The sequence below is a fragment of the Coffea arabica genome, chromosome 6e (genome assembly GCF_036785885.1).
Source record: "Coffea arabica cultivar ET-39 chromosome 6e, Coffea Arabica ET-39 HiFi, whole genome shotgun sequence".
NCBI lineage: Eukaryota > Viridiplantae > Streptophyta > Magnoliopsida > Gentianales > Rubiaceae > Coffea > Coffea arabica.
In genome coordinates, this window is record NC_092321.1 from 21,138,547 (window position 1) to 21,163,808 (window position 25,262).

Here is a 25,262-nt window from a genome sequence, read left to right on the forward strand (position 1 = left end):
GTGAATATATCCGCAACTTGATCATCACTCTTGCAATGCATCAAATCAACAGTTCCATCTTTGCAAAGATCTCTCAAAAAATTAAAGCTTCACATCAATGTGCTTGCTTCTTCCATGTAGCACTGGATTCTTTGACAACTTGATTGTAGAGCTGTTATCACATAGTATTATAGTAGCTCCATATTGCTTGAACTACAACTCCTCAAGTATTCTTCTCAGCCATATGGCTTGGCAAGCACAAGCCGTAGCTGCAACAAATTCAGCTTTTGTACTGGATAAAGTGACAATTGGTTGCTTCTTTGATGACCAGGAGATTGCACCTGTTCCAAGAATAAAAAACATAGCCAGAAGTGCTCCTTCCATCATCTTGATCTCCTGCATAATCACTGTCAGTATAACCCATTAAGTTAGATTTTTCACCCTTCTTGTAATATATCCCTAGGTTTCGAGTTCCTTGCAAATAACGAAGGATTCTCTTGGCGGCTAACAAATGCAACTCCGTGGGACTTTCCATATATCTACTGATTAAACTCACAGAATACATTATATCTGGCCTTGTTGCAGTAAGATACATTAAACTGCCTACAATTTGCTTTGTAAAGTGTGCTATCAACCTTTATGTAGCTTCACGCCACATTCCATTGGAGTACTTACAGAATTACAATCCTTCATCTAAAATCTATTCAAAATTTCTCCCACATATTTCTTTTGAGAGAGAAAAATTCCATCATCTGATTGCATTACTTCTATGCCAAGAAAATAATGTATCCAACCAAGATCAGACATTTCAAGTTCATTCATCATGGACTTCTTGAATTCACCAAACATGGTATCACAATTTCCAGTAAATATAAGGTCATCAACATACAAGCAGACTATGAGAAGTTTCCCCCCATCTTTAATCTTAACAAACATTGTATGCTCATAAGGACATTTTATAAATCAACCTTAAGAAAATAAGTCTCAATTCGACTATACCAAGCCCTTGGAGCTTGTTTTAATCCATAAAGGGCCTTTTTCAGTCTAAACACTTTATTCTCATTTCCAACTTTAATATAGCCAGGGGGTTGCTCAATAAATACCTGCTCCTCCAAATACCCATGCAAGAATGCTGATTTGACATCTAGATAGAAGATAGGCCAAGAATTTTGCGCTGCTAATGCAACCACCAATCTGATCGTGTCATGTCTTGCAACTAGAGAAAATACTTCTGTATAATCAACCTCGTACTGCTGTTTGTATCCTTTTGCCACCAGGCGTGCTTTGTACTTGTCAACACCACCATTTTTGTTTAGTTTTGTCTTAAAGACCCATTTTACACCAATGATTTTGTGCCCCTTAGGAAGATCACACAGCTCCCAAGTGTCATTCTTCTCAATTGAATTGATTTCATCATCCATTGCCTTTTGCCATTTTTCTTCTTTGATGGCACTCTCAAAAGTTGTAGGATCATAATCTGCGAACAAAGCAAAATGAGTAATTGGATTACTTAACCCAGTTACCTCATAATCTTCCATCCAAGCAGCCTTCTTCTAACTGGACCAACTGACTGGGCTCCTTCTTCATTTACTTCAGCAAATAGTTGTGAAATTTTAGTGGCTGTTTGAGTTGTATCTGAAGAATTTTTGTGGCATGACAAGTGCTGGAACTTGCTCCTGTTTAGCATCATCATCATAAAGGACTTGTTTAGGCTGCTGCCCATCCCAATCCCAGGTGCTCTCTTCTTCAAAAACAACATCCCTGCTGGTCACAATCTTCTTCGTCAATGGGTTGAATAATTTATAGGCTTTGGAGGATTCACTTACATCAAGAAAGATGCATTTCTCAGCTTTGTCAACAAGTTTTTTCCTTTTCGCATTCGGGATATGGGCATAAGCAAGGCAGCCAAAGATTCTAAAGTGATCTACAATTGGTCTTCTTCCACTCCAAGCCTCTTCAGGAGTCTTGTTTTGAACAGCAAAAGTTGGACTTCTGTTTAAAACATGAATACTCCAGTTTACAGCTTCCGACCAAAAGGTCTTTGGAACTCTTCCTCTTGTTAATAGAGTTCTCACCATATTAAGAATTGTTCTGTTCTTCCGCTCCGATACACCATTTTGTTGTGATGTATATGCAGCTGTAAGTTCTCTTCGAATGCAATGTTGCATGCAAAAACCTTCAAATTCTTTTGAGCAATACTCTCCACCCCGATCAGTTCGAAGAGACTTAATAATCTTGCTTGCTTCATTTTGCACAAGAGCTTTGAAGCTTTTAAACATAGTAAGAGCTTCTGATTTTTCTTGTAAAAAATAAACCCACATTTTTCTTGAAAAATCATCAATGAAGGTAATTAAGTATCTTTTACCTCTATTAGAAGATGGGTTTATTGGGCCACAAATATCTGAATGCACTAGCTCTAACACATCATTTGCTCTTCAAGACTTCCCTTTGGGAAACTGAGAACAATGTTGTTTGCTGACAACACATTCTTCACAAACTAGGGAGGGAACAGTAATTTCCGGAAGCCTTGTCACCACGGTTTTCTGTTGCAGAGCCCTCAGTCCACCAAAACTTAAGTGGACATAACAAAAATGCCACAACCATGAGAGGTCCTTTACTTCAGCCATCAAACAAGATTGAATGCTTTCAATCTTCATTGGAAATAACCTATTAGAACTCATCTGGACAATCACAATAGGACTTCTTCTATCAGGATCATAAATTTCACAAGCACCTTTCTTAATTGTAATGACATACCCCTTTTCTTGCAACTAACCAGCACTCAACAAATTACTTTTCAAGTCAGGAACATACAACACATTAGAAATTGTTTTCACAAGACCATTCTTAGTATGTATCTGATCATCACCTTTTCCCATCACTTTCACAGTAGAGAAATCACCAAAACTGATAGTAGAGTGAAAACTTTTATTTAGATTCAAAAAAGAAGACTTACTTCCACTCATGTGATTGCTGCAGACTATATCGACATACCAAATATTAGACTCAATCTTTTTTCTTTCATGGACAGTCATCAACAAAGTTTCTGGTTCATTCGTTTCTTTCGCAAAATTTGAGTTCTCCTCTCTTTCTTTATAGTTTGGCAGCTCAGTGAAACATTCAGAAACATAATGACCATATTTGTGACATCTAAAGCACTCTACCTTAGATTTTTCATGATCTTGATCTCCCCTCCCTCTTCCTCGGTCTCTGCCTCTTCCTCTCGAGCTGTTGGAACGAGTATTGGTAGAAGCTTTTAAAGCTTGTTCCTCTGCTGTTGAGCTTCGGTTCATCTTCTGTTCATGGACTAACAAAGAGCTTTGCAATTCATCAAGAGAGAGGTCATCTATGTCATTTGACTCTTCAATTGAGCAAGCAACGTAGTTAAATTCTCGCGTCATAAAACGCAGAATTTTCTCTACTATGTTAACATCTTTAATCTCTTCTCCATAGCATCTCATTTTATTTACAATTTCCATTGACCTTTTAAAAAAACTTGTAACAGATTCCCCATCCTTCATCTGTAAAACTTCAAAATCCCTCCTCAAGGCTTGAAGCTGTGCACGCTTCACTCTAGAAGAGCCTTGATATTTTTTCTTCATTGAATTCCAAATATCCTTAGATGTATCTTTGCAAAGAATAGTCTCCAAGATGGGACGATCAATAGCCTGGAAGAGATAGTTCTTCACTTTCAAGTCTTTGAGCTTTCTAGCTTCAATGTCTGTTTTCTGTGCATCTGTCACGGCTGCACCTACTGGTGGCTCTTGAATTCCGGATTCAACCACTAACCAATATTCTTTGGACCGTAAAAAATTTTCCATGAGCATGCTCCAGTGGTCATAATGACCATCAAAGCAAGGGATGACAGCTTGCACAAAATTTAAATCATTGGCCATTTGGAGAGGTTAGTGGGGAAAGAGTAGATAATTTCAAGTGTTTCACTCTCAGGTCTCAGGAGTCTTGTAGCTCTGATGCCACTGATAAGAGATTTGCAGAAAAGATAATAGTAGTACTGTGGCCCAAGATCTGTTTTACTCAAAACCTTTGGAGCCTTTAAATAGGCAAAATGCACAACTGAAATCCCTAAAGATTAGGTCCCATATTTGGCACCTTCTCCATAACCCAACTACTCCTAAAGACTAGACCAATAAGCCACTAAATCTGCTGACTAAATCAAAACTGAAAGACTCCAACGTACAGCAAATTCCTAAACTCTAGGCCACTAAATGATTGACTCCATTTGAAAAACAAATTTAACAATAACATAAATAAAATTTTCAACAAAAATAACTAAATAAAGTGGAATCCACAATGGCAAATTTAATGCTTGCTATCCAATTTCTAATTTATTCAAAATAACAAAGAGTTATAGTATAGATTTCAAACCAGAGGATATTAAATTGATCATTTATCAAATCACAAACAATTTTTTTGGTATTTAATCCTTCATGTTTTTAGCACATTTGCAAGGAACTTAGGCTTTCCTTTTGTTTGAAGATACTCACCTTGGCCCAGATTAACCATCTTAGACTCCGAGCCTTAGAGCTCTTAGAAGAACCCCCAACAAAGCCACAAGTTTTTTTTTTGTTGAGAATAACAAAGTCACAAGTTCAACCTCAGTACTGACACCAGGTGTTAGGAATAAAAGGGAGATATTAGGATTTCAATTATGACTCATAATTGTGGAGTACCAAATTAAGACATACCTTATACCAATTGAAGGAGCTTGATAAAGCAATTAGTGTCTTGATCTTCCATCCCCAAGCTCTCTATATTATTTACTTTAGTATGAAATAAAGGAATAACAATGAGGACAAGTCTCTGCGAGTATCCGCTCCACGGGGGACAAATGAAACAAGAAAAAAACTATTGGAATATGCAACTTCTTTGCAGATTTTTCTAGATTTTCTAGCACTAGGATAAATAAAATAGTTGTTGAATAAATCTAATTATTAGGAGTTGTTCCATATTTTTAGTATTTGGTTATTTCTAGTTTGTTAGAATTTTCAAAATTTTGTTAAGATTGTTTAGGAGATTTTTTAGCAGAAGATTGTGTTGAGTTGTTAATAAGTATTTTTTGGTTAAGATTTGTTAGGAGATATTTGTGATTGTTTTGTTATTCTACCTCTATAAAAAGGGAAATTGATGAATGAAAAATAAGCCATTATTTTGCAACACTAGCTAAGGGGTGTTGTTTCTTAGTTTATGTACTAAAAAACCAATAAAGTAGTATCAAGAGCCTATATCTTAATGGCTTGTGTTATTTTTTGAAAGTGAGTGCATTCGATCCTTTATCAGTTCAAACTCATGACAGGAAGGAACATTTTGTCAAATGCTTCAACTTTTAGTAGTGAAACTTACCAAATTTGGGCCATTAAATTCTGGACTTATTTGGTAGCCAATAATCTTTGACTTACTTATGGTGGAAACAAATTTTGTTTTACCACTATTTGAATAACTGATAGATACACAACTTATAAACCATAGAATTGCAGTTAGACAAACATCCAAGACCAACATTCACGTATAATTTTTTATACCGTTTTTCAAAAGGATAATGACTTATAATTTGATTGAGAATAAATTATTCTCAATTAAAATGAAAAGGAAAAGTTTTACTATGAATTGGTTAGACTTTTACAATTCTAAAGTGAAACATGATGAAATTAAGAATTCAAATACTAATAAAATTTAAGGGGAGATCATTGATAAGTCGATCAAAGGAGCCTATATTGTGAGGATTCATCAAAAATTCAAGGATGATGATGATGAAAAAATTTGTGAAGAACCATATAGAAGTAGTAGGACTTGTTTTTATATATATCTCATAATAAGCATTTTATGTGTTATATATTTTCTTTATGGATTCAAATATTGTAGAAGGGTGTTCCACTTTACTATAAGAAGCTATTTGGATACATCAAAAAAGCCATCTTTTATTTAGAGTTTGGTATAAGAAACCAAAAGAAGTGGTTTGTTGCAAGGCTAATCTTCAACTTGCATAAAAATTAAAAAGAAGAAATTTATTGCAAGACTAATCATCAGTTGTAGAACTTCTTACAAAAGTCTAGACCAAAATAAGGTTCAAAGATTAGAGAAGACAATTCAAAATCTGCAGCATAAATAACAAGGAGGAGTGTCGGAATATGCAATTTCTTTGCAGATTTTTCTAGATTTTCTAGCACTAGGACAAATAAAATAGTTGTTGAATAAATATAATTATTAGGAATTGTTCAACATTTTTTGTATTTGGTTATTTCTAGTTTGTTAGAATTTTTAGAATTTTGTTAAGATTGTTTTGGAAATTTGTTAGCAGAAGATTATGTTAAGTTGTTAACAAGAATTTTTGGTTAAGATTTGTTAGGAGATATTTGCAGTTAGCTTGTTATTCTACCTCTATAAAATGGGAAATTGATGAATGGAAAGGAAGCCATGTTTTTTGCAACATTAACTAAGGTGTTTTTTTTTTAATTTATACCCTTAAAAACCAACAAAAATGCAGGGCAGAAATATGGATGGGAGTGAAAATTCTCCCCCCTTCCTTCGCCCCTTACCCAGCTTCAAATTAGTTCCCCATTCTAAATTAGTATTTTATAAATAAATAAATAAATATATATATAACCTATTAATACATATATCCTAAGCTTCCTTTTACTGTTACTATTATTAGTATATTTATCCTCAAATACATAAATTAATTTAATCAAAGAGAAAAAAAAGGTTAAATCTTGTTTCAACTAACTACTAAATCACCAAGAAAGTCCACTTCATCTAATACAGTGATCATTCACAAGTCTATTATAATATAGTTTGTCACTTAGTTTGGTACATTAATGACTAACAATTCTATTACACTACTAAGAGGTAAAACAATCCGCATAAAAAGTGCTAAGCATTGGTTGACACTGGGACTGCTTTAGACTAAAAGAATACTAGTGAATAGCAAAATACACACCAATACTCTCAAAAACACTATCAGTAATTATACCCTTTCTTTTGTAAATTTTGCTTATCAACATAAAAGGAGTATTTGAATATGTTTCAAATAATTTTAAGACTTTAGAAATGCGTATATACTCTTTTTTTTTGAAGTCTTACAGTGTTTCAATAAATTTTGTAGGTTGAAATTTACAGTCTCGAGCGTCCAGGGGTAGCAAGGCGAGGTGGGGATGGGTGCACAGGTGGCGGGGGATGGAACTAGCGCGGGGGAAGTTAGCCCCCGCCCCACTGCCAACCGATTACCATCCCTGGTGAAATAAGATAAACTCGGGCAAGTGGAGAGAAAAACCAAAGTCTATGTTTAAATGTACGAGTCACCCGTCCTACCATTGGTCAGTAATAAGGTTTCTTAATTCTTCTTCTTAGGTGAGATGATAATACGATGAATCAGTAATTACAAGAACGTATGAACATAATCAAAATCGTTTATATATCAATTATGTAAAGCTCCATAATATAAGGATAAGCTCACTAATCATGTATAAGATTCATAACTTCGTTAAAGATTTCTCTGATCCATGAGTTTGATCATCGTACCTTGAACTTATCTATATATGTGCTATAGTTTCTCCTTTAAATATTTGGGATTTAACACAAAGTACATTTTTTGTACACTTTCACTGTCATATATCATGGATCCAACGATGATAATATATATATATATATATATATATATATATATATATATATATATATATATATATATATATATTGTCAATATATATAAAATTTACTTATAAAAATATTCCAAAGAATATCACTTGTTTAGGAAGATTAAGGTTGGTCATAAAAACTGAGATTCCTCAATAATTCAGTTGCAGTGTAAACAGGTAATAATTATGTGCTGTACTGGCAAGCTAATTCACATTTTAATAATGAGTATAGAGTACCAAAATTTTTCCCCCATCTATGCAAGCATATTCGCACAGCGATTTGCCTCTATACATATGTCTAATTTGGACTTGCTGAAATCTAATAAGTAAAGCCCAACACTCGCTAAGTACAGGAGCAAGATCATGTCTGATTTGATTAGTTTCTTTCAAAAGCAACAGCAAATTTTTACAATCAAATTCAATGATTAACTTATTAATGTTAAGAAGCTGTCCCAGTTCGAGACCATCTCTTAGTCCCCAAGATTCAGCCATAAGATTTGTCATATGACTCAAATTTCTTGCAAAGCCCTTAATCCAGCCTCCACTAGCATTTCTAATTGGCAAGTTTGGTCACAGGAGAGTTTCTTTGTGTTTAATTCACTGGCAGATCCATAGGGGGTGGGGAGGGGTAGCTAAATCCAAGATTTTGGATATCCTTCTGCATCTCTTTAAAGTATTAATAAGTTTTCAGTTTCATCCTTGTAAAAATTGTAGTATGCTCCAAAATTTTTGGAAAAATATAAAAGTATCCCCTCAAGTGTACATCTTTCATAGTATTGCCCTCCCACCTGTCCACCCTCAACTCTCAATCTCTAGATCTGGTAGTGTTTTAATGACTACTTTAGGCGTTGCCATATCTTTCTATAGCCATTTGATTCCTAATACATAATTCTGATTTTCTCAAAAATTAAAAATATAAAATCAGAAAAACCTCAAGTGTGATTGCCTTTTGCAAAAGGCCTCATCGAGGTTCTGTAGGCATATTAGTTACGCAAGGCTAACTGCTGGTTTTCAGGGCCTAAGTATGTTGAAAGCTTTTGTTTCGTTTTATTTTATTCTTGATAGTTCCACTTCCTGTGTGTTTTTGCACTAGTCCATGTTAAATTTGGATTTTCAGTATTAGCTCCTAAGAACATATTCAAAATGGTTGTTTTCCGCAAGTACTACAAGGACAGCTTGGCTTTCTTAGAAAAAATACAGTAACCAGCACCCTATGTATTAAAACCTACTAGGCATACGGATTAAAAAACAATTAACACAAGAAATTTCCACATCAAATAGCGGATTATCAAATTATAAGAGCTACCTGAACTTGGTCTTCTTAGAAAAGATTGACTAAAAATTGCTTATGCATGATGTGTAACACAATTCAACCGGTTGTATAGGGTCAAGTTCAATGCCCTCATAAGTATAAATCCACAAAAATTGTTACGTTATGCATGGTGTGTGACACATTGTACTTTAATTTCACCTTCAAACGTGATGGCTAACAAATTTATGAACAATTTCTCTGCAAGCTCTTTGATTGAAATGCTCAAATGTGTTTACCTGTTCAAGCTCAAATTCACCTTGGTTGTTCTTAGCGAAATCACCAGAATAATTTCATGTATACAAGAAAATTACAATTTTCATTCTTGCCAACAGTTTTAATAACAATAAATCCAAAACCCCGACTTAGACGACTTAAAATAAATTTGTTTTCTGTCGTTTATATCTAGAGCAAAATGCCTCAATGGCTCTCAAACTATTACGAAATTTAATTTTTGGCCCTCCAACTATTAATTGACAAGTCTTAGCCTTCCAACTAATAAAAACATATAATTCTAGCTCTTCCCTCAACTTGAGTCGTTATGTTTAACAAAGCTACAGAATTCATGAGATAGGCAAAATGTCCCAGTGGCCCTCAAACTATTAAAATGTTCAACTTTTGGTCCTCTAACTATTAACTGATAAGTTTTAACTCTCCAACTAATTATAATGTATAATCCTAACCATTCCCTCAACTTGAGTCGTTATATTGTAATGTCGGGGATGTACCTAACCAACCTATTATTTGACAAATCAAGAAGGTATAGATGCAATGATATAAAGTTCAGAGGAATATCACCAGAGAATTAATTATTTGAGAGATTTAGAAAGTTCAAGTTTGAAAGGGAACCAAGACTTATTGGAATATTTCCAAAAAATTAAATGTATGATAGATTTACGTCATTAAGAGAAGCACATGATTCTAAGAACCTAGAATAAAATCAGAAAATCGAGTTAAATTTCAAATGGAGACAACTCAATTTTTTTCAAGCTGCCTATCCTAGCTTGAATTTCTCTATTTAGGGTTTTGGGTTTTCAATTGATTTTGGTCAAGTTCAACAATTGGAGATTTTGATAAATTAGTTTATGAATCAAACAGAGGTAAAAACAATTTTACCCTAACACATGTCCTGTGAAGACAAAAATACCCCTCGATTATGCCCCTGTGTATGTGGTGATGTTTCTATTCAACATAATGACTCAAGTTGAAGAAAGAGTTAGGATTATACATTTTAATTAGTTGGAAGGATAAATTTTATCAATTAATAGTTGGAGAGCCAAAAGTTGAACTTTATAATAGTTTGAATGCCACTACTGCACATGTCATGCTATTGCTGTTAAATATAATGACTCAAGTTGACGAAAGGCTTAGAATTATATGTTTTAATTAGTTGAAGAGTTGAAACTTATCAATTAATAGTTGGAGGGCCAAAAGTTAAATTTTGTAGTAGTTTGAGAACCATTGGGGCATTTTGCCCTTAGATCTCTAATGAGACTTGCATCACTTGCTTCAAATAATTTGTCAGTAAAATTGATAGGGTGCAATTTTGTCAATTATTTTATAATTAATTTCCCCCTAGTACCTTACCAAATGTGCACTAATTGGTAGATTTTATTCACTTTTGGAAATTTGTGCATGTCACAAGGAGTCAGAATGAAAAGTGATAAAAAGGCGCAGATCTCTCATTATATTGGCTCTGGGACATCCAGCATTGCAAAGTGGGCTACAAACCATGCCGAAATTGCCAAACTATACTCCCTCGATTAATGAGGGATTCGTCAAATCAATTTTGATGGTAGTTGACAGGAGAGTTTGAGTAGAAAAAGGAAACAAGAGTCCAAACTGAGGTTGTTTCCTTATCCAATAGTTGAAGTACGGTAGACCATCAAGGGATTAGGAGTCTTCTTTTTTAATTCTTTTGAGAAGCCGTGTATAAGGGGGCAATTAGGCAGGAACAATTAGTCATTCTTTCGACTTGGCAGTTCTTTTGTTTTATTCTTAATTCCATTGGATTTTTCATCTCAATTGAGGACGATGCACTCAACAATTATTTCTGCAATTTTGCGTGAGATTGTTTCGACGGAGATGAACTAAATCTCTTTTTCTAGTCAAGGAACAACGGAGGCTTTGGTTCATCTAAAAATTGTGAGATCGAATTAATTTTATTTATTCCTCTTAGTTACTGGTATTTGCATATTCTCTAATTGTAGTGCTTATGGTTGTTTTATTAATTAAGTATCTTGGGCCCGGACGTTGAATTAATTTAGCAACCTAATGTCAATTGAAGCGTTAAAATTCGTAATTGTTTAATTGTTTTAAAATAATGACAACTGGCATAATTGAGTTTGTGTGAGGGGAATAAGCGGGCTAATCTAAAATAACCCTGATAGTGTGTTATTTGATTAGAATAGGGCTTCTCTAATACGTAAGGCAATTGGGGAATTAAATCTAACAGGCATACCTAGGATTATTTCTCGATTAGAGTAGTGATTAACGGGCGTACCTTAATCACCGACACAGTAAGGAGGAGTTGATTGTCATCGCTTGTGTGGCTGTTATAACTTATTTATTAGTCAATAATTGGACTTACCTTTGCATCGATGATCAATTAAGTGAACTGTTGCCGAAGTTATTTCTTGGCTAGAACTTAGTTATTATTAATTTATTTTTAATACTTTGTCATTTAATTTTTGGTTGGCTATTTATTTTTATTTGAACCATTTAATTATTGTCATTTTTATTAAAAAAACCCCTTTTATTAATTTGAATTTCAAAAGAAACAAATATCCCCAGTCCCTGTGGATTCAACTCTGCTTATCACTATCTACAGAAATTATATTTTGTTTGAGCAGGTATTTATTATTACACAGGCTCGACAACCTGTCAAAAATCAACAATTGACGGCCCAATAAGTAACATTATTAACTGAGGAGTCTTGAGACTTTAGTCCAGGATCATCTAACTCCCGGTCGGTAAATCGACATCATTTAAAACAATTTTTGAAAATGTGAATCTGCATCAAAGAAGTGAATAAAAGCAAGAGAAGGTTTAGGACCCAAATTTTAGGGTTCTAATAATAATCAATGCGTGCAGGATTACAGAATTGAAGGGATAAAACAAACACTCAAAGTATATGTGGGAGATAAGAAAATAATCAATTGACAACATTATTAAAATGTCAAACAATAAAGAAAGTTACCACACAATAGAAAACTTGACAAATTCTTATAGACTCTCTTTCTAAAAAACATTCTAAATAATGTCCTATTTATAATCTACCAGACTTGTTAGGAAAGAAACCACTTGTATAAGAAATTATCAAATAAAATACAAATTCCTTAATTGCACAACTATTAAAAACCTATTTCCAATAAAACTAATAAATAAATACTTCTAAGTTTGGTTTAGTTTGCCAACATTGCCTCCTTTAAACCAAACTCTCCATTGATACAGGTCTAACATCATCTCAAACAACAATTTCTATGCAAATCTCTGTCGCAGTACAACTGGCATATAACTCTATCTTGTTACCAGTTATTAAATTCATTTTTACATGTGGTAGTGGACGCACTTTGCATTTTACAAAAAATTTCTCAGCAATTTCTTTTTTATCAAAGTAGTCACTCATACGAACCTATTCATCACTAGATTCACCATATTTATCACCAATGTAGGTGCCCAAAAATACAAAATCATAGATTACTCTCTTGCCAGAATTATCAACTGTAAATAATTCAAAATAACCACTATTACAGGCATTCAAAATTTTTATACTATCAATCAACTCTTTTGGAGCAAATATTTTTGAACTCCGATGAAATTCGTATCTATCAAATCAAATATCTTTCCATCATCTTGAAGACAGTCCAAACCAATAAAATTTTCAACAATTGTTTTTTCTTCACATACCAAATCAAACTTTTCTTCATTGCTCCCAATTTTTCCAAATAAGGTATGCAAATCAAAACTATCAACTGATTCAAAATTTCAATATCACCCATATCATCAACAAATCTATCATTCTTAAAATCCACAAACCAATACCAACAACCAAACTTCAGGTTGAAAGCATAATTTTTCTCAATCGTCTGCAAAACATAGTAAATATCTTTCTAAAATCTCCAAGGTATTTAGCTCGATGAACAAAAGTTTTGTAAATACTTTCTGCCATTGTTTTATGCATCCCTTGAAAGAATAATCGTACCTTCTTCTTGAAAACATGTTTTCCCAACTCATTTACATCAAACCAATAAAGAATATCATCCAAATTACATTGTTTGAATTTTTCACCATCAATCAGATTCCTATAATATTCTGCCATTATTTAACAATTCATATACCTAATTAAAATTTTCTATCCCTTCTATCAAATTTTCCCGGCCTCTGTGGTTGATTGCCCAATCAAATCATTTAATCTGACAACCCACAGCAATCAACAAATATAACAAGATTCTTCTTTGATCTCTGTCTTCACACCTGCAACAATCTACTAATTTTTGGACCAATCTTAGGTTCAAATTCTTCACCAACTACACACTTCAGGACCAACTTTGTGGTCTAACTTGATTAATTAAATATTTTTTGGCAACTTTGTGCCTAATTCTTTGACAACAGAAATGCCCAGGACTAACCTCATAGTTTGGCTCTGATTCCAATTGTAGAACCCAAATTTTAGGGTTCTAATAATAATCAATGTGTGCAAGGTTACAGAATTGAAGGGATAAAACAAACACTCAAAATATATGTAAGAGAGAAGAAAATAATCAATTCACAATATTATTGAAATATCAAACAATGAAAAAAGTCACACCACAATAGAAAACCTGACAAACTCTTCTAGACTCTCTCTAAAAAAATTCTAAATAATGTTCTATTTATAATCTACTAGACTTGTTAGGAAAGAAATCACTTACATAAAAAATTATCAAATAAAATATAAATTCCTAAATCACACAACTACTAAAAATCTAACTCCAATAAAACTAATAAATAAATACTTTTAGATTTGGTTTAGTTTGCCAATAGAAGGCAATCAATAGGAATTTTTCTTCTAGATGATGCAAACTGAGTATTAAAGGGCAATGCCCCAAGAACACCCCTTAGAAAAATCCAAATTACATTGAAAACTTAAAATGATGTACAAGGAAGTAGATAGGTGAGGAATTGCATAGTTGGACTCCTAGTACAGGTTTTGGTGGCTAATTGTACCTGATTTTAGCAAGAGCACAATTTAATGCATGCCTGAAAATGGTTGCCCGGAAACTTCAATCAATTGATGTCCCAAAGTATAATGTACCACACTCAGTGCAACAACTAAACTTTATGCTTTCTGGGCTTGAAAAAGAAAGGAAGAAACGAAAAAAAAAAAAAAAAAGATCTCAAGATGTTGATGATGAATGGACAAAATTACACTGTCGAATACATTGAAACAATAGAGATGAAGTCACTTACTTGATAGAGCTGTTTTATTAGCAAATTCTTTAATCCTATAAGAGTACAACAACGTCTTCAGGTTAATATTAATTTAATGTTGGATATACACCTAAATCTATGGTACCCTGATGGGACTATAGAATCTCTCATTAATTTTTTTAAAAAAACAGAAAGGGAGGAATTAGTTATGAAGAGTGAATTTGAAGCTCTACTACATTACCATTTCTGTGATTTTCAACCACTGCACTCACACTATTTCTTGATCTCCATTTTATTCTTCCAGGGAGCTTCCACCACTTATTTGTGGAGTAGGCTGCTGCTATTCCCAGAAGATAGATTGCTATCACAAAACTCCATGCAACAACTGCAACATTACCAGGTCTTTGTTTTGTAGACTCTGGTGTGACAAAGGCTACTGATATTCCATAACTCAATAGAATTGAAGTTGCAGTTAACCACATGACGCCATTCAAGATCCACATGAAGACCTTGCGCCTGAAGGGAAGCCCACTGATAAGCAGCGAGATTGTGCCCAGAGATGAAACAAATGCGATGGTGTTAAAACCAATGAAAAATCGATAAAACTGAATCTTGTGATAAGCCATGATGGATTGTCCTGCATCATGTGCATTATTTAGCGAAGGATTTTCTTGAGAATGTTCTGTTTGATCATCTTGCCAAACTCCTCCGGGGGGGGTTATCCCAGCTTGGAAAGCCATATTTGCAATAAGGGATGCCACTACCATTAGTGCTTTAATTTTCTGTTCCAGCCACTTTCCTTGATCAAAATTTGATTGCTGATTTGTGATTTCATCAGCGGTTAAGGCACCTGCTTGTCGAAGAGAGTTTTCGATCTCCTTTTGCCTATCCTTGGGATTTTGTGGAACCATGTTCAATGCTGTCTGCCCTTTTGCATTCCTAGCATTGAGTTCTATTCTGGTAGTGAGCAAGTAATTGATGATCTGTTGCAAGCACAATATCAGCATTAGACAAGTGCTACAATTAGGTTTAATTAATTGGTATTCTCCTTTGTTATCGATAGAGTGAATTGAAAAATATCCTAAAATTCCTGCATTTAAGGATGGAAATTAAAGGTCCTTGGATAGAAGTTAATCACTGAAGTCTATGATGGGTTTAATCTGCTAAAATTCTAGTAAAAATTGCATTACAATCTTCAAGTAAAAATGGCTTACGAAGAATAAGGATTAGACTAGTGCTATGATGCCAATTGTTTTTACCTTTTGTCAGAAAAACTCCAATTCTCATTACTTCATTTTGGCCAAGCCCCTGCAAACACAGGAGGTGTGATACACCAAATTTTAGGATATTGTTTTTTTTTCAAAGAGGATATTAAGGTTTATTTATTTTGTTTTTGTTTTAAAATCTGGTACTAGTGGTGTATATGGCTTGATGTAGTAGTTTTATACAACTTTTGAAGACGTAATAGTGTAAATAGAACTCTCTTTTAGCGTAAAATCTATTTTCTCATTTTTAGGTATCGAGTCCTGGTGCGAATTAGGCAGACGATCCGCTAAACCCTTTGGTACGCCTCTGGTACGGTGGGGTCGTCACAGGAGGTAGGAATTTCATCAATCTACTCTATACTATCCCCCACCTTTCTTGCATACAACCTAAATAATGTGCAACCTTAAGAGAACTTTTATGAAGCCAATTTTGAATGACATTCTTCTGACACTATTGGGTAATGACTTGAGAAATTGTTGGCAAGATTGTTTATTTTGAAAAAGTACGGGTGGACGTCCATATTATGTACCTCAAAATAAAACGAGCTCACTCCAGATTATAACCTCTAATTTGTGACACCACCAATTTCAATTTTAGATACATTGTACCTGAAATTTTTAGATTTGTTGCATTTTAGGCCAATCATTAACAATGTTAAGAAAATTACTAAAATTTTCATCTGTGCACACCATACACCTATTATTAAACCAAGTCAAACTTCAATTTGCACCCCTAACTTATAACCCACTTCCACTTTGCACCATTAAAACTCTACTTGGACACACCTCACTGGCTAAGTTTGTTTTAATGTGTCCTTAAAAATCTCTAAATTGCGCACTATGTACATAGATTTTTATCTAATATTTGGCATACCTCGCCACCCCGAAAATTGTTAAACTTATTACGTAAATCTTTTATTCTATGTGTACACATTGGCTACATAGTTCTTTTGTTGATTAAAACTATATGTGTTTGAAAACATTCAATAAGACACTAGTGAATGTATAATATGACTCGTACAAGATTTCAAATCTGAACGTCCCAGTCAATATGCAGTTAATGAACAATATCTTTCGCTACCCATGTTGGACTCAGTTAATTGAAGCCATAATACTGTGATATTTTCTATTGAACTGTTAAAAATTGAATAGGTTTATCTAGTGGTAAATAAATAATTTATAAACAAAAAAAAAAAGTTGCCCTTTACTCCTAATCAGTCGTAAATTCAAAACATGTCCTGTTCTTCACTTTGAGATTTGTACCTTAGCATTTTGCAGTTTAATTAATATTTAGTAATTATAATTATACAAAGACAAAGAACATAATGTTAATTTGAAGTAGCAAGGTAAGATAAATGTCAAGTAAAATTTTGTATATGCCTATTGCAGTTTTAAAAAATATATAACTAATCGATGGGTCACTGCTTGGCTAGCTCATATTTAATAGTTTTATTCTTATAATTTTCTAATTGTTCCAAAGTTTTGTGAGCTCAATTAATTAAATTTAAATTTTCTCGCTCTATTTGCATCCAATTTGTTGAAAAATTAAATTTTGTGGTACAAAGTGGAAATGAGAATAGGTAAAGGGTGGAATGTGAACCTGACCTTGGGACTAACTGTTCGTAGTCTGCAGGCACATCCAGTTTATATATCAATTTTAGCAATGCTATAAATCAAAGTGTTAAATTGGGATGAATTTAAAAGCTCAAGGTGCAATGTGGATAAAAATTAAAAATGGGGGTGCAATGTGAGAATCATTTAAAAGTTAGGGAGGGTAGGATTAGGTTGTATTCTAGTTGCCAACTTACTTAAGTATTCTTTGGTATTCGGTAATAAGGGACTATTCAAGATTTATGACATATCATATTAATATATAGTGTGCGAAAAGAGTGCAAGAGAGGGACGAAATACACAAGGAGGGAATGTATACAAAAAAGTGAAGAGAAAGAGGGATTATAATTTAATCATAAGAGATTGAGAAGATCAATGTTTAGCACCTCTGTTTATGAGGGTGTTCCTAATATGCTAAGTTTTTTAATAAATTTGTCATCAGCAACACTCTAAAAACACTATAAAATTTTTAAAAGATACACTTCAAAACACTTAAAGATACATATCTATTTTTCTCTTCTACCACCATCCTTATCCCCACCTGTACCTCTCATTGCCATCACCAACCCCATTTCTATCTCTCCCTATCGCCCCCTCCCACCTCTTCCTCTCTTCTCTTCCATTTCTTCCTCCTCCTTTTCTCTCCCCTTATCTCTCCTTCCTTCCCCTCATCCCCTTGCCACCCCTCTTTCTCCCTCTCCTCTCTTCCCTTACATAGAGATGTAACTTAATCAACCTACTTCACTCGGGCTCATCGGTAGCTTGACAAAAACTCGACTCAAATTCAGTGTTTATCGAGGTCAAGTTGAGGTCGATTTACTTAATAAGGTAATCGAGTCAATTTCGAGTAGAAAAAATCAAAACTCGAGTACCTGTCGAGCTTTATTGAGTAATGTATTTATAATATAATTTTTAATTATAAAATTTACTAAAAAATCAAATTTGAAAATTCAATTAAACTCGATTAAGCTCCACTTGGTCAAATTCGAGCTCGAGCATGAGCTCAATTTTGAAGAATTCGACGAGTTTGAGCACAAGATTTTTACTCGAGTAGAGATTGAGTAGCGCACTACTTGAACTTGATTCGACTTGATGGCAAAGCTACCCTGACCCTTACTCCCTTTCCCAATCTTTCAAACTTGGTCGTGCAAATAGATTGAGTCAGATTCGATCGCGCAATTATATTAGCGGTGGTGGCGGGACGGGGGAAAGAGGAAGTGGGGTGCAGCAGGGAAGGAGGAGTGGATAGGGGGGAAGGAAATTGGTGGGAATGGGGAAAAGAGAGGGAGAGAGATAGCAGTGAAGGGAGAATGAGGAGACGGAAATACGGGCTACATGAGGGATGGGGGAAAGAGAGCACTGAAGGAGCCACAGAGGATTGAGGGTGGGCAATTACCCATCCTCAAATTTAATAAAATTATATAATGGCATTGAAAATTTTCAAGATTTTTAAGTTTGCACCACATTTGCACCCCTGAATTTCATAAAATTTTCTCTTCTAGTTGTATTGCCTCCCTAAATTTTTTTTAAAAAAAATCTTTTCTCTATATAGATTATCCTTTAAAGTTTTATATATTCCCCCCTTATTCTACATTTACCCATAAAAAATAAAATACTTTATTTATTGCCTCTAACAAAAATTTTGGACCTATTCCAAGTCAAATATTAATGACAGTTGAATAGGAGAAAAGGGTTTGACTTTTTAAATCAAAGTACATAGTATATTTCTTATGTAAATCTAAGAGTATGATTTATGCTAAAGTTGACCATTGCATCCCCTCACCACAAGCTCTGCTATTGAAAGAGAGGAAGGGGGCAATGGGAAAGAGAGAGAGAGAGAGGAGACGGGTAAGGGGGCAGCGAGGGGTGAGGGGAAAGTGGTGAGGAGGAGTAGCGGGAAAGGGAGAGAGGAGAGGAGAGAGGAGGGAAGGGGAAGTGGTGGTGGCAACCGAAGGCAGGGGAGGGGAGAGGTGATGGCAGCAGCTACAGAAGGTGGTGCAAAGAAGAAGCGAAAGGAGGGGGTGGTGACTGCCCGTAGGTGTCGTGATCAGGGTGGCACGTGAAAGGTGACGGAGTTCTACAATAATCTGCTAAAAACTCATAAAGCCACAAAAAACAAGTCCTAAAAATTTAGACAAACCCTTGAAAAACACACCATCCAAATGGAGCTAAAGTCATAATTGGACATGTTTGTGCCTCTATATTTAGAAGACAAAACATAAAAACTTTGTTTGTTTATGCAGAGACAAAGCACAACGAAAACGATCTGATTTGCGGGGACCTAAAATAATATGATGACACTGTCGTACCTCAATTTGCTTGCCAATAACAGCCAAATGCAATATTGTAAGGCCATCATCATCCGTCTGATTCAAGAATTCATCATCATCCACAGCCTCCAGCAACTTCTTTAATGCCTCTAACTGGTGATACTTCACACACAAATGCAAGATGGTCTCCCCACGTTTTGTCTTCTCGCGGGCAGCAAAAGGCCTTGCATCAACCAACACTTCCAACACTTCAATTTTGCCTTTGACGGCTGCAATATGAAGAGGGTTCCTGCCATCTTGATCAGAATCGAAACACCTCTCAGGATCAACACTTATCAATGCTTCAACAATTCTCAAATGACCTCTAGCTGATGCCAGGTGAAGGGACGACCATTTTTGACGTGAATCTTCTAGGTTCCCCAATAGCTCAGGATTATGATCCAAAATTGCTTCAACAAATTTTTCATGCCCTCGATTTATTGCTATATGTAAAGGGTTGTTGTAATTGAAACAAGCAAGAGAAACTCTATCAAGAACTCGTTTGTCTTCTTGAAGCAACTCATGCAGAGTGTTTTCATTCCCTTCAAAGGCAGCACCATAAAGCCTTTTCTCCATCTCCAACCTCTCCATACTTGTTCATAAATAATTTATTTCTCTTGTAAATTGTGATTATGCAAACCCCAAATGTTATATAGTTCTACGCAAAAGCTGTCAAATCAATTTTCATCAAGTCCTTCTCAGTCCGTTATTTTATTTTCCCTTGACGAAGTCGAAGACTGATCAAGGTTTACTTATTGTTCCAGAGTAATTTCAATCGAAGTGCCGGCCATGATTGACCCACCCAAGCGTGTGAGGATGTTATGACTTGTGCGTAGGGTTGTCATTCGACGAAGGTCGGACTTAGATTGTCTATTTTTTGAGTATGGATCTATGTTAATTATCTGGATGCCCGGATCTGATTCAAGTATTCTAGAAGGCATAATTTCAAACCGATTGTTACAAGTTTTTCCTGGGACTTCTTAGAGTATTCCAGCATGTACTCTTTTTTTTTTTCGGTTGACAAAGGAACTCGCAACCATTGTTCGAGAGTACGCACTAACTAAATTCTATCCCGTGCAATATCCAAGAGAGCCTGATCTGGTCCAGCATGTACTATTTATTAAAATGTGAATTAGTTAGCACATAATACTCTCTGTTTACAGTTGCAAATGAATTATTGAGCAATCCCACTTCTTATGACCAATCTTAGTCACCCATAAACAACAATGAATGTCTCCTCCACACAAAAAAAAAAAAAAAAAAAAAGGTCACAACAAGTCAGGTTTAACGATGAATGTCTCCCACCAACACTAGAAAACTTTAAAGTACTAGTATTTTTATATTTCTAAAGAACAATCTTTGCTTGTCACGAGTTGAAGCTAAACCTACATAGTGTACTTTGAGTGAAATTTCTCATAACGCACCTGGTGTGTAATTCAACAAGTCAACGTACTTCCTCCTCAAGTGTGAATTCAGAACTCATTTTAATTAGCATCTCAATGGCGGTTTCCAAGTAATTTCTGCTTGTGATGAGGTCCTTCTGTGGGACATCAAAAACGTGTTTTCCTAACTAATTAAATAATGTAAGTCAGAACTTAGAATTGCATTTATTCATTCTTAATCAACATAACACGTACTTGCCAGTTAATTTCCATTTCTTCATTCTTCATAATGTTTTCAAGGGATTTTTAACTGAGCTTTTTTTAAGTTATGAGTATAACTGATAAAGTGACAGAAACTATAATCCATTAATTATTTCTAGTGCAAAATATTTTATGCGTATATCAGACCAAATTTGAGACAATGATGTTAAGCATATAGGAGACATGTATACAAAAGAGAAGAAACATATGCGCACACACGTGCACACACATATATATATGTATATGTGCGCACGTGTGTGTATATATATGTACAGACACACACACACACATATATATATATATATATTGGAAATTAGTGATATGAATAAATATAGATAAAAAGAAAGAAGATAAAGAATATTTAATTAAGTTGAGATTCTAGAACTTAGAAATCCTGGGTTTAAATTCCTCTTCCTCTTCCCCACTTCTTAAATGTTACCTTTCCCCTACTAGAAAAAAAATATTTTATTAACCTTGTTCATGTTCTTATTTTTCTAGAGTTCATAGTATACATCTAACACATATGCGGTTTGATTAGCATCTTATTTTATCTTAAAATTCCGACTTTCACTGTTTGAAATTAGGGGACTATAATCGATCAAACAACAAAAAATGGAGATAAAAGCAAAATAATTGACTAATGGCAATTTAATATTAAGCATTAGACATTGTTCAATTTCTATCAATTGCCCTACTCTGACCATGTTTATTTTGAGGGATGCAATTTTGATCCTTAATGTTTATGTGCTAAACTGGTACCAAATATTTCGAGCAAAACAAATCTAGTACACAAGTTTTAAAATTTTTTAATTTAAAGAAAAATAGGACAATTGATGAAAAAATAAATAGTATTTAAAGGTCAATATCAAATTACCATTCTTTAACAGTGTTGACTTGGCATTTCTGGCCCCCTAATATTTGGAATTTTGATCAATGTAGTCCCTTAGATTTCAATTAGTTATAATTGAGGTTTTAAGATAAAATTAAATGTGAATTGAACTAAACATATTGCAGATACAATCCAAAATCTCTAAATATATCAAGACATGAAAAAATTAAGAAAAATTATTTTGAGCATAAGTACAATTTTGTGGATAAAAACTCATCAATAAGACTCATTTTTTAAAAACAAAGTACTTATCGTACAAATGATATCTAAAAAACTATTTATTCAAAAATCCTTATAACAATCCCCAAAAGAACTTAAAATCGGCAGAGCAATTTTCTTTGGTCTAAAATGCGCTACCTCTTTGACAAATTAGTTTCAGTGAATTAAAATACACATACAATAAATAAAGAATTTGGTGTAGTAAGAAGAGAAACTCAATTTTAATACAACAATTTTGTAACTACTAATACGTACCAAAATTCTAGCATGATTTTTGGACCATTACAAAAAAAAGTGAGTATTTACCACACTTTCTTTTAGCATAGTTCCCAATTCATGTGCAAAAGTGACTTTTGACATGGTTTTAGCAACCGTGATGTTAAAAAACTTTTTACCACACTTTTTTTTGTCACAGCAACAAATCATGGCAATTATGCTACTATTTGCCATGGTTAATTAATCACTATGTAAATAATTTACATTCATCACGGTTTAACCAATATGTGGTGGAATTACTTTTCTAATAGTTTTCATATGGTTTGCAACAAGTACGTGTATTTCCTAATTAATTTGAATCTAGTTTTGAATCAGTTATAGCCAATAATAAAAAAATATCTTAATAAATATGGTGAATTTTTTGCACTTGAATGAACCAAATACATGTATATATATAATTCATTGAAATATAGGTGGAATTAAACTAATTGTTAATTGAGCTATATATGAAAGTCTATGATGAATTGGTTGAACAAATAAAAAAATAAATAGATTAATTATAAAAATTTTCAGTGGTGATTACTCTAAATAATATGCTTTTGCACACATGTACATACAAATCAATATCTTAACTAGCTAGGTATCGTGTATATATTGCTAATATACATTAGCTCAATGTGATGTACACATCAGCCAAGAACAAGAGTTACAAGAACAAAGGTGTATTATCATATTAATAATTTTTTATCTATATATACACTTACCTTAATAAGATATCTTTTTTTTTCTTTATGTTGAAGAAGAGAAGGATTTACTAATTGAAAGTCAAATTTAAGATAACAAACATGTAAGTTGTAAAGAAAATTAAAAAAAAAAGGGTAGTAGGTCAAAAGAGGAGAAAAAAAAATTTAAAACAACTTTAGAGAAATGTAAATTTTGGAATGAGAGAAACAAGAAAAAGAATTTCTATATGAGACTTTAAATAAAGATTTTGGTGTGAACTTTTTTCTGATAGAAAAGATGTTATTATTCCCTCCCTTCGTTATGTAGAAAGATAATTAACTATTATAAAAAGTGTTTATTTAATGTATAAAAAACTAAGGACATAAGCGTCTAATAAATATATAGGTATGAATTTAGTATGTGGGTGTGGACCTAGCCCCTTCCAAATATTTTTTTTTTATTACCTCTCACCAAAGTTTCCTTTTTTTTTTGCATTATATTTCTGCCTTTTTAGACAAAATTAATTAAAAGCCCGATCTCTCCTACATGTCCACCGGTGTATGCCTCTCACCGTCTCTCCTCTATCTAATGTCCATCTTTTCCTTTTTAGATCTAGCGGGGATCATTGGTGGACTATAGGAGTGTGCAAAATCAAAAAATTCTGATTTATCGACCGAATTCGAATTGAATTCGAAATTTTCGAAATCGGTAATTCAGAATTCGGCATTGAAATCGGAATTTTCGATTTCGAATTAAGTGAATTTGGTTCAAATTCGGTAATGGAGTTTTTGAAATTGGAATTTTCGATTTCAAATTCAATTTATAATATATATATATTAATATACATTTATTTATATATATAATAATATTTTTTATATCAATTTCGTTTTATAATATATATATTTATATATATAATAATATTTTTTTATAATATATGTAATATAAAATTTATATTATATACCAATACAACTAACAAAAAAGGAACAAAGGTTTCCGAATTCACTGAATTCGGAATTTACCAAATTCCGAATTGAATTCGGAATCGAAATCAAAATCAGAACTGGTGAATTCGAAATCGAAATCGGTCAGTAATTCCTATTCCAAAATTTCGAAAAATTTCGAATTCAAACTTCCGAATTACTGAATTCGAATTCGTTGCACACCCCTAGTGCACTAAGCAACCTTATGTAGTTTCAAAGCAAATGGTTGTACGGTGGAGTTCCAATATATCTACCCTTTTTCTCCATTACCAGGTCATGATTCTTCTCATCTTTCACTTCGTTATTGCAGTGGAGTTGCGAGAAAGAGTGATTGAGTTACAATAGATAGTGATTGTAATATCCGTTCCTTAGGGTTCATGCTAGTATCCTAGTAATTATCGGTTTGATAGATCCTAGTAAACTTCAATGTTTTTTGTATTGAAACTGATGGTGATTATTAGGCTCTGGATTTTGATATCTAGCTTCAATTTTATTCTTTAGCCTTCCTTTGGTTCTGTTATTTCTCTTCCTTAGGTCTGCCCATGGCCGCTTAAAAAAAAGGATCCTTACTAAAACTCTGATGGTAAGGGTCTTCGGATTCCTTGGTCCAAGTCTCACTGATCTGGATTGAAATTTAAAGAATCTCAGTTCATGATTAGTGGTATTCTAGCCAATAGACAAGGCCAATAAGGTTGCGGATGTTCTAGCCAATGTGGGGTGTGCCTTGGTTGAATTGGTATGTATTTATGAACATTTCAGGGACTTATCAGGTGTAGTTAGGGGTGAATATCGGTTGGATAAACTATCCTACCCGTCTATTCGGCGACGTCGAGTTAAGTAAGTAGGTGTCTTGTACTTGTCTTGTATCGTTGAGGTCAGGCTTCTGTCCCCCTCAAGAACTGTTCTGAGGCAATAAAATCCAAGCATCTTGGTTTAAAAAAAAAAAAGATTGAAAAGAAGATTGGATTGGCTGGTGACACTAGCAAAACATAAATTTTCTTGCTAGAGCAAGTTTTCTCAAAAAAAAAAAAAAAAAGATTAGTGGTGTTCAAGAG

At 33.8% G+C, this 25,262-nt stretch overlaps 2 protein-coding genes and 1 long non-coding RNA gene across 3 annotated transcripts; 1 reads left to right on the forward strand and 2 right to left on the reverse strand.

Annotated features, from left to right (window-relative positions):
• Positions 1-2,414: 2,414 nt before the first annotated feature.
• On the reverse strand, positions 2,415-3,875 carry LOC113696570 (uncharacterized). The gene is made up of 3 exons (XM_027215968.1): positions 2,974-3,875; positions 2,817-2,886; positions 2,415-2,750 (listed from the first exon to the last, which is right to left on the reverse strand). The coding sequence occupies exons 1-3, from the start codon at positions 3,873-3,875 to the stop codon at positions 2,415-2,417; spliced, it is 1,308 nt and encodes a 435-aa protein (XP_027071769.1).
• A 10,613-nt stretch (positions 3,876-14,488) lies between these two features.
• LOC113694597 (uncharacterized) lies at positions 14,489-20,408 on the reverse strand. The gene is made up of 2 exons (XM_027213439.2): positions 19,538-20,408; positions 14,489-15,335 (listed from the first exon to the last, which is right to left on the reverse strand). Exons 1-2 carry the CDS (start codon positions 20,126-20,128, stop codon positions 14,559-14,561), a joined length of 1,368 nt encoding a protein of 455 aa, XP_027069240.1. The 5' UTR covers positions 20,129-20,408; the 3' UTR covers positions 14,489-14,558.
• LOC140010019 (uncharacterized) lies at positions 17,753-19,944 on the forward strand. The gene is made up of 2 exons (XR_011817276.1): positions 17,753-18,056; positions 19,472-19,944. It is a non-coding gene; the product is annotated as an uncharacterized lncRNA (long non-coding RNA).
• Positions 20,409-25,262: the final 4,854 nt, after the last annotated feature.

Excerpts from the sequence above, each read along its gene's own strand:
- LOC113696570 (XM_027215968.1), bottom strand. The coding sequence starts at position 3,875 with ATGGCCAATGATTTAAATTTTGTGCAAGCTGTCATCCCTTGCTTTGAT. Across the intron at positions 2,887-2,973 it reads AAGATTGAGTCTAATATTTG|TTTTGGTGATTTCTCTACTG; the intron begins GTATGTCGATAT and ends CTCTACTATCAG. Across the intron at positions 2,751-2,816 it reads TACATACTAAGAATGGTCTT|TTGCAAGAAAAGGGGTATGT; the intron begins GTGAAAACAATT and ends AGTGCTGGTTAG.
- LOC113694597 (XM_027213439.2), bottom strand. The coding sequence starts at position 20,128 with ATGGAGAGGTTGGAGATGGAGAAAAGGCTTTATGGTGCTGCCTTTGAA. Across the intron at positions 15,336-19,537 it reads TTATTGGCAAGCAAATTGAG|ATCATCAATTACTTGCTCAC; the intron begins GTACGACAGTGT and ends TGCTTGCAACAG.